The sequence below is a fragment of the Scyliorhinus torazame genome, chromosome 5 (genome assembly GCF_047496885.1).
Source record: "Scyliorhinus torazame isolate Kashiwa2021f chromosome 5, sScyTor2.1, whole genome shotgun sequence".
NCBI lineage: Eukaryota > Metazoa > Chordata > Chondrichthyes > Carcharhiniformes > Scyliorhinidae > Scyliorhinus > Scyliorhinus torazame.
In genome coordinates, this window is record NC_092711.1 from 97,703,098 (window position 1) to 97,716,434 (window position 13,337).

Genomic DNA, 13,337 nt, shown 5'->3' on the forward strand with positions numbered 1-13,337 from the left:
GTACCGAAAACAATCTCCCTCTAAATGTTGGAAAGACCAAGAACTGATCATCGACTTCAGGAAGCATAGCAAGACACGCACTCCCGTCTGCATCAATGGCTCTGAAGTGGAGATGGTCGATAGCTTTAAGTTCCTGGGGTCACCATCACCAACAGTCTGTCCTGGTCCACTAACGTTGATGCAACAGTCAAGAAAGCCCAACGACGTCTCTACTTCCTACGGAGGCTAAAGAAATTTGGCATGTCTGCATCAACTCTCACAAACTTCTACAGATGTGCGATAGAGAGCATCCTATCCGGCTGCATCACAGCTTGGTCCAAGATCGCAAGAAACTACAGTGTGATGAACTCAGCCCAACGCATCACACAAGCTTGCCACTCCCAGATTCATCCTGTATACACATACCACTGCCTCAGGAAGGCAGACAGCATTACCAGAGACCTCTCCCACCCAGACATTGCCTTCTTCCAGACCCTTCCATCAGGCAGAAGGTACAGAAGTCTGAAGACTCGCACATTCAGACTTAGGAACAGCTTCTTCCCCACAGCTACAAGACTCCTCAACGACTGCCCCTCGGACTGATCCACTCCCTGTAAGAACTCCCTGTAATGACACCCTATGCTGCTCTGGCTCATGTATTTGCTTTGTTTGGCCCCTTGTTCCGCACTGTAACCAATCACTGTTTGTTGTTGTACTATTTGTCAATGTTCTCTGTTGATTATTCTTTTGTCTACTACTGTACGGACTGTGTACGTTCCCTCTGCCGCAGAAAAATACTTTTCACTGTACTTCGGTATATGTGACAATAAAGCAAATCAATTTGAAGGTTGCCACTCAAGTGGATAGAGCAGTGAAGAAGGCCTATAGTGTGTTAGCGTTTATTAACAGGGGGCTGGAGTTTAAGAGCCGTGGGGTTATGCTGCAACAGTACAGGACCCTGGTGAGACCATATTTGGAGTATTGTGTGCAGTTCTGGTCACCTCATTATGGGAAGTATGTGGAAGCATTGGAAAGGAGCAAAGGAGATTTACCTGAGTGCTGCCTGGATTGGAGGGTAGGTCTTATGAGGAAAGGTTGAGGGAGCTAGGGCTTTTCTCATTGGAGCGAAGGAGAATGAGAGGCGACTTAATAGAGGTTTATAAGATGATGAGGGGGATAGATAGAGTGGGCGTTCAGAGACTATTTCCTCGGGTGGATGCAGCTGATACAAGGAGGCATAACGATAAGAATCAGGGTGGGAGATATAGGAGGGATGTCTGAGATGGGTTCTTTACTCAGAGAGTGGTTAGGGTGTGGAATGGACTGCCTGCTGTGATAGTGGTGTCGGACACTTTAGGAATTTTCAAGCGGCTATTGGATAGGCACATGGAGCACACCATAATGACAGGGAGTGGGATAGCTTGATCTTGGTTTCGGACAAAGCATGGCACAACATTGAGGGCCGAAGGGCCTGTTCTGTGCTATACTGTTCTATGTTCCATGTACTGGACCCCCTTCTTCGAGGCAATGTCCAAAGTGATGGGGATGAGGGTGGATCCATGCCCGAATGTGGCAGTCGTGGGAGTATCAGACCAGCCAGATCTATTTCCGGGGAGGAGGGCGGACGCCCTTGCCTTTGCCTCCCTGATCGCCCGCCATAGAATCCTGTTCAGCTGGCGGTCAGCAGCACCACCCAAAGCTGCAGACTGGCTGTCCGACCTCTCAGAATCTCTGCAAATGGAGAAAATCAAATTCGCCATCCGAGGGTCAGACGACGGCTTCCACAGAACGTGGGAGCCATTCACCCAATTGTTCCGAGACCTGTTAGTGGCAACAAACAAGCAGAAGAATAGACTGGTCGCCAAGAATCAGGGGAAAGTACCCGAGCCGGGCGGAAAGTACCTGAGTCTGGGGGAGAGAGGGATAGACCGTGGTGGGGGGGATAGCAGCTAAACCTAAGAGGAAAGAAAGGCTAATCACAGGAGAAGGGGAGGAGGTGGAAGAGGGAGGAGACAGGGAACAATAGAGGGGAACCAGTGAGGTGGGAGGAGGCAAGGGAATGATAGCCGGAAGTAGGGCACGTAAACAAGAACAAACTTGGCATCTACAGGAGCAGAGAACAAGGAAAATCCGTGCGAAAGACAGGACGAACGGCTGAAGCGGAGGTGATCGCAAGATGACGACGGCAGCGAAAACCGTCCGGGAGAAGCAAGCTACAGCACCAAAACCAGATCCATTCGCGTATTGCCCTCTGTAATTGTTCTGTATTTGTTTCCCCGGCGCCCAAATGTCTATGTTCCCACCCAGTTTCACCCCCCCTCCCCAAACAGATGCCTACTTATGTGCTAAAAACAATACTGCCAATTGTACAGAGCTGCTGTTGTTGAGCTAGCTAACTTTTTTTTTGTTGCTGTTTGTTTTGTTTTTTGTGCGTGTTCCCTTCTCCTCTATGTATATATATATATGTGTGTATTCTATTTTGTGTACATAACGGTAAATATACTTTATTCAAAAACCCAATAAAAAACATTTATTTTTTAAAAAATTCACTCATCATCCAACCTAAAAACAAAACCCTTGACCCCATCGTCTTGGCAACCTACCGCTCCATCTCCAATCTCCCTTTCCTTTCCAAAGTCCTTGTACTCGGTGTCCCCAAGGATCTGTCCTCAGCCCCTCCTATTTCCCACCTACACACGGCCACTAGGTGACATCATCCCAAAGCACCGTGTTAGTTTTCACATGGATACTGACGACACTCAGCTCTACCTCACCACTATCCCTCTCCATTCCCCCACTGTTACTAAATTATCAAACTGCTTATCCCACATCCAGTGCTGGATGAGCAGAAATTTCCGCCTATTAAAAATTTGGGAAGACCAAAGCCATTGTCTTCAGTCACCATTAGAAATTCCGTTCCCTAACTCCTGAGTCCATCCCTCTTCCTGGGAGCTGTCTGAGGCTGAACTGCACTCTGCACAATCTCCGGGTCCTATTTGACCCCAAGATGAGTTTCTGACCCCATATCGACCCCATCACTAATACCAGATATTTCAATCTCCATAATCTCACCTGTCTCCCCCTCCATCCCAGCTCATCTGCTGCTGAAACCCTCATCCATGCCCCTGTTATCTTTAGATTTGTTGATTCCAATACATTCCTGTCCACATTTCAGCACTGAAACATGAGATCATCCCAAACTCTGCTGACTGTGGGCTTTCTCACACCAAGTAGTCCTGTTCACCCATCACCCCTGTGCTCACTGACCTACACTGGCTCCTTATGTAGGACAGTCTTGATTTTAAAATTCACATCCTCTACCTTGTTTGCAAGTCCCTTCAGGGCCTTATCCCTCCCTATCTCTGTAATCTCCAGTTTTACAACCCTCTGAGATATCTGCACTCTGCTCACAAACAACAACAACAAAAAAAGTTAGAATACAATGACTGGTAGGGTATTATGTGCTAGCTCAACAATAATTAAAATTCCCCATTTAAATTATTCCACCATCAGTGTAGGGCCAAGGCCGGAAACTGTGAAATTCCCTCTCTAAACCTCTCCGTCAATGGTGCAATTTTAAACCGTGTAGAATCAAATATCCCAGCGGTGGTGGGGGTGAAGGGTGGTAAATGTCGACAATTGGGTGATTAAGCTGTTGATCAAGATGTTTACAAAAAAAAGCTAATGGGGTCCTCAGTTTATTAATGTAGACATGGAGTGCAAATGCAAGGAAGCTATCGGGAATCTTTGTAAATTACTGATTACCCAGCAGTGTGGAAAATTACCCAGGTATGTCCTGTACACAAAGCGCAGGACAAATCAAACACAGCCCAATACTGCCTCATCAGTCTTCTCTCAATCATCAGTAAGGTGATGGAGGGGCCATCAGCAGTGCTATCAAGTGGCACTTGCTCAGCAATAACCTGCTCTTGGGTCATGTCTGTGCTGAGTCTGCACATTGAGTCTCCGGTTTCCTCCCACAAGTCCCGAAAGACATGCTTGGTAGGTGAATTGGACATTCTGAATTCTCCCGCAGTGTACCCGAACAGGCGCCGGAGTGTGGCGACTAGGGGCTTTTCGAAATAACTTTATTGCAGTGTTAATGTAAGCCTAATTGTGACACTAATAATGATTATTATTAGATTATCATTGATGCCAGTTTGGGTTCTGGCAGGGTCACTTAGCTCCTGATCTCATTACAGCCTTGGTTCAAACATGGTCAAAAGAGCTGAACTCCAAAGGTAATCTGAGAGTAACTGTTATTTAAACCAAGCCAGCATTTAACCAAGTATTGCATCAGGGAATCCGAGCAAAACTGGTGTCAATGGGAATCGGGGGAAACTCCGCTGGTCATAACTTGCACAAAGGAAGTTGGTTGTGTTTGTTGAATGTCAATTATCTCAGTTCCAGGACATCACTGCAGGAGTTTCTCATGGCAGAGTCCTAGGCCCAACATCTTTATCAATGACCTGCCTTCCCTCATAACGTCAGAATTGGGGATGTTAACACTGCCTCTCACGGTGCCAAGGTCCCAAGTTCGATCCCGGCCCTGGGTCACTGTTTGTGTGGAGTTTGCACATTCTCCCCAAATTTTCTGTGGGTTTCACCCCCACAACCCAAAAGATGTGCAGGCTAGGTGGATTGGCCACAAAAAATGGCCCATTAATTGGAAAAAATTAATTGGGTACTCTAAATTATTTTTTTTAAAAAGAATTGGGGATGTTTGCAGGTGACTAAACAATGTTCAGCACCATTCACGGCTCCTCAGACACTGATGCAGTCTGTTGAATTCGCGGACAGCAGGACACAGCGATGATAGGTAGAAAGTAATGAATAAGGTTTATTATGATACAAATCCAAACTCCTCAACTCCGCAACACAGGGCTAAATAGCTGGCTTTGAAGGCAGGCCAGCAGCACGGTTCGATTCCCGTAACAGCCTCCCCGAACAGGCGCCGGAATGTGGCGACTAGGGGCTTTTCACAGTAACTTCATTTTGAAGCCGACTTGTGACAATAAGCAATTTTCATTTTCATTCATTTTTCATTTTCAAGAATCTCCTTCCCTGATTGCCCCCAGACGAGGGTTTTATGTGAGATTGGGCTCTCCCTGTTAAGAGGAAGCCCTGCTCCCTTAAAGGGGCAGTTCCTATTCTGGGGAGGTAATGGGAAATTGTATGGTCCTGTCCCGGGACCTCCATTGGGGTTATAACACAATCCATGTCCAAATGCAGCAAGACCTGGGCAATAGCCAGGCTTGAGCTGACAAGTGGCAAGTTACTTTCACACCACACAAGTGCCAGGCATTGACCGTCTCTAACAAGAGAGGATCTAATGATTGACCCTTAACATTCAATGGCATTACCATCGCTAAACCTCCCACAATCAACATCCTGGGGGTTAGCACTGACCAGAAAATGAACTGGACTAGCCATATAAATATTGTGGCTACCAGAGCAGGTCGGAGGCCAGCAATCCTGTGGCACGCAACTCAACCCCAGGCTCAGCAAAGCCAGTCCACCATCTGCAAGACCCAGGTCAGGAGCATGATGGAATATTCCCCACTTGCTTGGATGAGTGCAGCTCCAACAACATTCAAGAAGCTTGACAACATCCAGAAAAAACAAGCCCATTTGATTGGCACCCCATCCACAAACATTCAATCTCGCTACACTGGCGAACAGTAGCAGCATTGTGTACCAGCTACAAGATGCACGATAACTCACCCAGGTTCATTTAGGCAGCACCTTCCAAACTCATAACCTCTGCCATCCAGAAAGACAAGAGCAGCAGATACATTGACGCACCATCACCTGGAGGTTCCCCTCCAAGATACTCCTGACCTGGAAATATATTAATGTTCCTTCACTGTCGCTGGGTCAAAATCCTGGATGCAGCCTCATCCTCAAGTTACCGAACAGACTTTCTCCTCTCAATATAGAGCAGCAGGATTGGACTGTGGTTTGTTTATTGCTCATCTTCAGGTAATACAGTTTCGGAGTGATTTAAATTTAAAACAAGCTTTTCAGACATGATGGTCTATTCATACATAAATTAGATGCTATAATGCTATAGGGCACAAACTGCATCCAAATAGGGCTGATTTACATCAGAAATAAATATTGGAATGAACATGGGTCCGGCATGGATGTGATTAACAGCAGCAATAACTGCAGAATCAAAAACAGTTAGGTGGGGTTACAGGAATAGGGTGGAGGCATGAGCTTAAGTAGGTGTTCTTTCCAAGGGCTGGTGCAGACTCAATGGGCCGAATGGCCTTCGGCACTGTAACTTCTATGATATGATATGATGATAAGGTGGAGTTGAACTCGTGTCTCTAGCGCACCATGCCACCCCACATCTGTGGACACTAAGTGGCAATTTAGCATAGCCGATCCACTTAACCTGCACATATTTGGATTGTGGGAGCAAACCAGAGCACCTAGAGGAAACGCACGCAGACGTGGGGAGAAAGTGGAAACAGTCTCCCAAGGCCGGAATTGAACTTGAGAGTCTGATGCTGTGCCACCGAAGTACTTCACTCAGCCACCCCACATTTTGAGTTTACATTTGACTGGAGCTATTGGATTCTGCTGTCGTGTTGGAAAACTTTAGGGCATTTGAAATTCTCCACCAATTCCTACTCCATCTTTCTGATGGATAATGAAGGGTCTGTGCACATTCCCCCCCAATATCCACATCACAGCAAAAAAGATCACGAGTCACTAATTAGGATTTTCGATGGGGTTGTATTTACCCAGCATTCCCGCGGTAATGAATGTCCCCCATTCACATCAGAGGAATATGCTGCGCAGGTGCAGTAGTGACCAGTATGGGAGCATGCGCAGAGCGAGTAATGGGATGAGGAGAGTCGCTCATTTGTCGCCTCTGCAGCGGGAAGGATGCGGAAACTCTGACGGAACGATGGAGCCGGATCTGGAGAGGGAGGGTTTCTAAACACCTGGTGAGGGCCTCAAATCCAGAATCAGACTCTGCAAGTCCCGCGATTCCAGTTCCGGGTCTTTATTTCCCCCAGACCGGGACAACACGTTTTAAAATCAATGCCCCGCTCTCGGGCTGCGCCTGTTACTCGCCGCCCAGAGGAGTCTTTGGGCCATATATTTATATTCAGTGAGAGGTCGCAGTCTCCGTCTCGTTACCTGAAGGAACTGCTTCGCCATTTGGTTTGCACTACAACCCCACACTCCCAATCACTGCCCAGTGTGGAGGGGGCTGGGTAAGTCAGAGGATCTGCTCCTGGGCCTGGTTAAAGCAGCAGCCTGTAGATCGGCAGGGGGTAACTCCGGCTGTCGGCCCCTCTTCTGTGGTCTTGTCGGTCCCTGGGTTGTCCTGGAGAGGGAGCGTGCGGTGTCTACCGGAACACTTGAGACCTTCCACACCGGTGGCCACCTCAGGGTGCAGAATGTCCCATAGACACTGGGAACAACATTCTGGTGTAGTTGAGAAGGAGGTTTGATTGGACCACAAGTTTGGGGAAACAAGAGAAAAAACCCATAGAAACTGGAATTGTCTGTTCTGAATTTAATCCTGTACTAATGGTAATACTGACACTGTCAATGTCTTTTACAAGGTACAAGAGGACGTTGATTTGCAGATGGGGAACTCAGACCAAACATCACATCAAGATCTGACAGAGTCACTTAATTCATCAGGACCTGAATATCATCGGTCCTTGAATGTGGAAGGAGAAATGTTTGTTGGTTCTGTCAGTGGGAACAAATTTCAACCATCAGTGTGACTGGAAAAGCACTGAGACCCACACCCGAGTGAGAGTGTTCCAGTGAACTGACTGTGAAAACATCAGTGTGACTGGAAAAGCCCCGAGACCCACACAACACACACCCGAGTGAGAGTGTTCCAGTGAACTGACTGTGGAAAGACTTTAACCAGTTACACAGCCTGAAAAAACAGCACATCATTCATAACGGGGAGAAACTGTACACGTGTTCGGTGTGTGGACGAGGTTTCCATTGATCATCCAGTCTGGAGAGACACCAGGACTCAGACACAATGGAGAAACCGTGGAAATGTGGGGACTGTGGGAAGGGATTCAATTACCCATCCCTGCTGGAAATGCATCGACGCAGTCACACTGGAGAGAGGCCATTCACCTGCTCTGTGTGTGGTAAGGGATTCATTCAGTCATCCCACCTGCTGACACATCAGCAAGTTCACATTGATGAGAGGCTGTTTAACCAGTCAGACTGTGATAACTCTAAAAGCTCCGAGGACCTGGTCAAGCACCAGGTTGTTCGCACTGAGAGACAGTTCAGCTGCTCTCACTGTGGGAAGCTATTCAAACGATCACAGAATCTCATTGAACACGAACGCACTCACACTGGGGAGAGACCATTCACCTGCTCTGTGTGTGGGAAAGGATTCACACGATCATCCCACCTCGCTACTCACAGATTGGTTCACAGTGATAACAGACCTTTCAAATGTACTGAATGCGAGAAGAGTTATAAAACCACAAGTGATCTGCTGATACACCAGCGGGTTCACAACGAGGAGAGGCCGTTCAGATGTACAGTGTGTGGGAAGGGATTTACTCAGTTATCTGGCCTCCAGAAACACCAGCGAGTTCACACTGGGGAGAGGTCATTCACCTGCACCTTATGTGGAAAGGGATTCATTTATTTAACCAGCCTCCGATCACACCAACTTGTTCACACAGATAAGAAACCTTTCAAATGTTCTGAATGTGAGAAGAGCTTTAAAACCACAAGTGTTCTGCTGAGACATCAGCGAGTTCACACTGGGGAGAGGCCGTTCACCTGCTCTGACTGTGGGAAGGGATTCACTCGCTCATCCCATCTGCTGACACATCAGCACACGCACACCGGGGAGAGACCGTTCACCTTCTCTGAGTATGAGAAGGGATTTACTCGGACAGCTCATCTGACACAGCAACAGGTTGATAAATGTCTGCAGGGTTTGGATTCTGCTGTTATTGCTGCTGTTAATCACATCCAGCACTGAACCATGTTCATTCTGACTGTTGGAGTTTGTTTTTGCTGATGTTAATAATCCCTATAACTGGACTGGAGTTTAATCTTCTGAATATATGTCAAGTGAACTAATATTGTTTCAGACACACTATTGAAACCTTCATTTCACCAGGATAAGAAGAGATTAATTGGTGTCCTGTTACTGGCTGCTGCATTTTTGTGACCTTTCCTCCTTTCTAACTCGGGATTATTTCAGTTCTCACACCTTCAGTTACTCTCTCAGCCAAGGCCCAGCTCCCCATCACTTCCAGTGTGTCTGAGTGAGCTTTGGCATCCAGGGGAGGTATTGGTAACAAACCCAGGATCACTAAACACAAAACCCAGTCATTTGTACTGGGGATCTGGTCAAGCACCAGGTTGTTCGCACTGAGGGGCAGTTAAGTTGTTCTCACTGTGGGAAGCTGTTTAAACGATCACAGAATCTCATTGAACATGAACGTAGTCACACTGGGATGAGTCACATGAAGGTGGTCAGTACAAATGATACAAGGACATCCAAAAAAAGGGCCCTTACAAACTTCTGCTCTGCGGACCACCTAGAATCATATCATATCTCTGGGAAAAGACTGCAGTCGACCAGCCCGTATGGAGGCAGCACTGAAATTAGTTCAGTTTGTTTCAATTTGTACTGATGTGCTTGTCTCCCAATCACTGAGGACAGTGATGTTTGTGGAGCCTCCTCCTGTGATTTGTTTAATTATTCACCACCATGGAGATGTAGCAGGACTGCAGCTTTGATCTGAACCGCTGTGTGTGAGATCGCTTAGCCCTGCCTAGAGCATGCTGCTTCTGCTGTTTAACATGTTTATAGTCTCCTGTTATAGGGTCACCAGATTGGAATCTGTTTCAGGGAAACCTGGTGCTGCTCTTGACATGTTCTCCCCCACTCCATGTTGAACCAGGGTTGGTCCCTTGGCTTGATGGTAATGGTAGAGTGAGGGATATGCTGGCCTATGAGCTTACAGATTGTGTTTAAGTATTGTGCTGCTGGTGGCTCACAGCACCTCATGGATGCCCAGTTTTGATCTAGATCTGTCCTGAATCTATCCCGTTTAGCACAGTGATGGACAGGACAATGGAGGCTATATTTTATATTCCAGCCCCCTTACAGAAAAGCCTTCCTAATTACTTGCCGTTCCTGCATGTTACCTTTCTGGGATTATTTTAGGACACCCAGTCCACTCTGTCCAGCAGCATTCTGCACTCTCTCCATTTAAATAGTGTTCTGGTTTTTCTATTGCTGTCAAATTGGCATCCTCACATTTTCCCACATTTACTCCATCTGCTAAAGTTGATGTCCACTCACTTGAACATATCTGACACTTTTCAGACTCTTTGTATCCTCCTTAAACAACTTGCCTTCCTACCTATCCCTGTATCAACAAGTTTGGCACAAACACAATTGGTTCTTTCATTCACATCATTGATATAGGTTGGAAATAGTTGAGGCCCCGGCACTGATCCCTGCAACACTCCATTAGGTACAGTTTGCTAACCTGAAAATAGACAAGGATGCGCAGTGGTCCCAATATAATCATGGACAGATGAATCAGCGACCGGTAGGTTGGTGAGGATGAGGTTGAGTGTGTTTATCCTTCTTGGTTCCCTCACTACCTGCCGCATGCCCAGTCCAGCAGCGAGAGCTCCTTCAGGACTCCGACAGCTCAGTGGTGGTACCAAGCGAGTCTTGATGATGGGCATTCCCCCACCCACAGTACCTTGAATGCCCACCCCATCCCTCCCCCCACCTCCTCAGTGCTTATTCCAAGTAATGTTCAACCTGGAAGAGTATTGATTCGGTGGCTGAAGGAGGGCAGTAATCGGCATGAGATTTCCTTGCCCATGTTTGACCCGACACCATGAGATTTCATGGGGCTCAGCATCAATGTTGAGGACACCCTGACGAATGTGATATAAAATAGTTACTTTAGAGATATTAGTCAATGTAATGTAGAGGTAGGCCAGTCTAATTCTGGTGAGTTCACAGACAAAGGATTTCAGACCGCATGGCAAAGCAAAGGAAGAGGTGTGTCCACCAAAGGAGGAGAAAAGGATGCTGGGTAATAGGGGCCAGAGGAAGGGATTGGAAGTGAACCAATCAGAATGTCTGACCAGGTCAGGAGGGGTATAGGATGACCTATGGGAATCGTGTATGTGTAACTTGATACCATTTGAATTGATTTGCAGAGATCCCTTTGTCTCTTTGTTCATTCGCTTTCCGGGGTGTAGGAGACTGGATGTGTCTTATGCCTCTGAGATGAATCAGGCTTGCAAGCCAAATAAAATAACTAATGCTATACCTGCAAATCCATCTCGACTTTTATTGAGGCCAGACTGACGGGTAAAGATATTTGGGATTTGTCATTTGGTGCCAAAAACCCGGGATTTCTCAAGACGGTTCTGACCAACTGCGAAATCAGAATTAGACTGATTATGAACAGGGAGATTGGGAAGAAGCGGCCCACAATGTATAGCTGGAAAATCACCGCGCATTGCTTTTTCCCCTCTTCTTATCGTCTGATTAGTCTGGTCACTCGCGGTTGGTCCGGAAAGATTGTCTCGACGAAATCAAAGGTCAGTCTGGGGATTAGCAAATTAAACTGATGGGATATCATAATTGATAGTTCAGTTTTGGGTTAATTGTGTTGTTGACGACTGATGTGATTTCAGCAGATGAGGGGTCAGTTAAATAAGTGTTTTTAAATCTGAAGATGGTTCAATTCCATGTGTGAGTTCTGATTCGGCTTGGGTTAGGTTATGGGTTGATGTGACATCTAAAACAGATGGTTCAACTCCATGTGTGAGTGTTTTAAATCTATAGTTGATTAAGCTAAAATTGTACCCTTGGACTGTGGTGGCGAAGGGCGCAGTTCTGAGGACTAGTTGAGATTGTGGGGAATGCTGCATATTGGTTGAAGCAGAAGTCTCTCAAAGGGTTGCAGAAGTCTCTCAAAGGGTTAACAGCAGCAGCCAAAGTTAAAGACGACAGACAGTGCTCCTCACTCAGGCCTTGAGATAGCAGCAGCAGCCTGTAGTGTAATCGGATACCTTTCCTTTGAGTCAGTGAACTCCAGCAAAGTTACGTTTTGAATTAATTAAAGGAAACCAGTGGGTTTCTCCACCTCTTTGATAAAAGTTATTATTTTCGAAAGCAATTGATTGAAATTGCCAGAATCTTAAGTTTTACTTACTTGAAATAATGTTTATCTCATTTTATTTGTGAATTAATAGAAACTTAAAGAAGATCACTGACACCATTTTAAAAAGTGTAAATCTGGAGATGACAGTTGACTTTGCCAACATTTTTGAGAATGTAAGAAAAATTTGTTAAAAGAAAAATTGTTAAGATAAAGAATTAATTAAGTTGTAAATGTTATACAAGTTTGTGTTAAGCAAATCGTAAATTTAGTTTTGAGTTGAGAACAGAGCTAAGCTTGCGAGTTGCAGTAATTCAATTTGAATTTTCAAACATTTTTAAGTTTTAAAAGAACACTGTTAGAACCTTTTCAATCGTTTTGCCAAGGGAAAAAAAAATTGCCAATGGTTATAAATAAGCAAATAAAAAAATATATATATAATTTTTAAAAAAGAAAGAGCCAAAGTATGAAAGCTAAAGAATTAATTGGATTATGGAGACAATATTGTCAAGAGGAAAGAGATAAGATCATGTTATCCAGTTGGCAGGACAATGCCCTTAAAATGGGAATTCCAATTAGTGAACAGGGTAACAAAAAAAACATTACAGGTCTTGAAAAAGGAATGTGCATTCAAAAAACGCGCAAGTAGAGACAGGAAAGGCTCGGGTCAAACAAAAGATGAGCTACGTAGTTCAATGGCTGGCCTTGAATTGACAGAAAATGATCAATTCAATAATTTAAAAATGTCACTAAAAGTTCCGACTGCACCTGTAGCATTGTCTGCACTAATTCCAGAAACACCAGAGTATAATAATTTATATCCAGTCACTGCTCCCCAGATTCCAATCATGCCAGTAACTCCAGCCCTTTTGGTTGATAGTTAGGGTCCCGATTTACCATCTTCACGATCAGTAGAGAAAGAGGAGCTCTGTTCCGCAAGCCCAGTTAGCTCTAGGACCAGATCTCGGACAGCGAGAGAAGGGCTTGATCCTAACCAGAAACAATTAAGCATACCACCTAAATCCCTCCAGACCAAGGGGAAACCGCAAATTTCGAGAACAAAGGGAGCTGCAACAGATGATTTTGAAGAGAAAGAACTCCCTCTAGTGACAGGGAGGGATGTCGAAGTCTTGGAAGAACCAGAGGAAATAGTTAGAGTGCCCCCTGGTGAGATTCGGAGACAATTGCCGA

The 13,337-nt window shown here is 45.7% G+C and overlaps 1 protein-coding gene across 2 annotated transcripts; it reads left to right on the forward strand.

The window, feature by feature from the left end:
- The first annotated feature begins 6,143 nt into the window (after positions 1-6,143).
- LOC140419102 (uncharacterized) lies at positions 6,144-11,316 on the forward strand. Of its 2 annotated transcripts, none has more exons than XM_072502859.1 (2): positions 6,144-6,941; positions 7,569-11,316. In XM_072502859.1, exon 2 carries the CDS (start codon positions 8,009-8,011, stop codon positions 8,978-8,980), a length of 972 nt encoding a protein of 323 aa, XP_072358960.1. In that variant the 5' UTR covers positions 6,144-6,941; positions 7,569-8,008; the 3' UTR covers positions 8,981-11,316. The 2 variants fall into 2 exon arrangements, with proteins under 2 accessions (XP_072358960.1, XP_072358962.1); XM_072502861.1 differs by lacking the exon at positions 6,144-6,941 and adding an exon at positions 6,987-7,214.
- Positions 11,317-13,337: the final 2,021 nt, after the last annotated feature.

Coding starts and splice junctions, on each gene's coding strand:
- LOC140419102 (XM_072502859.1), top strand. CDS start 8,009: ATGGAGAAACCGTGGAAATGTGGGGACTGTGGGAAGGGATTCAATTAC.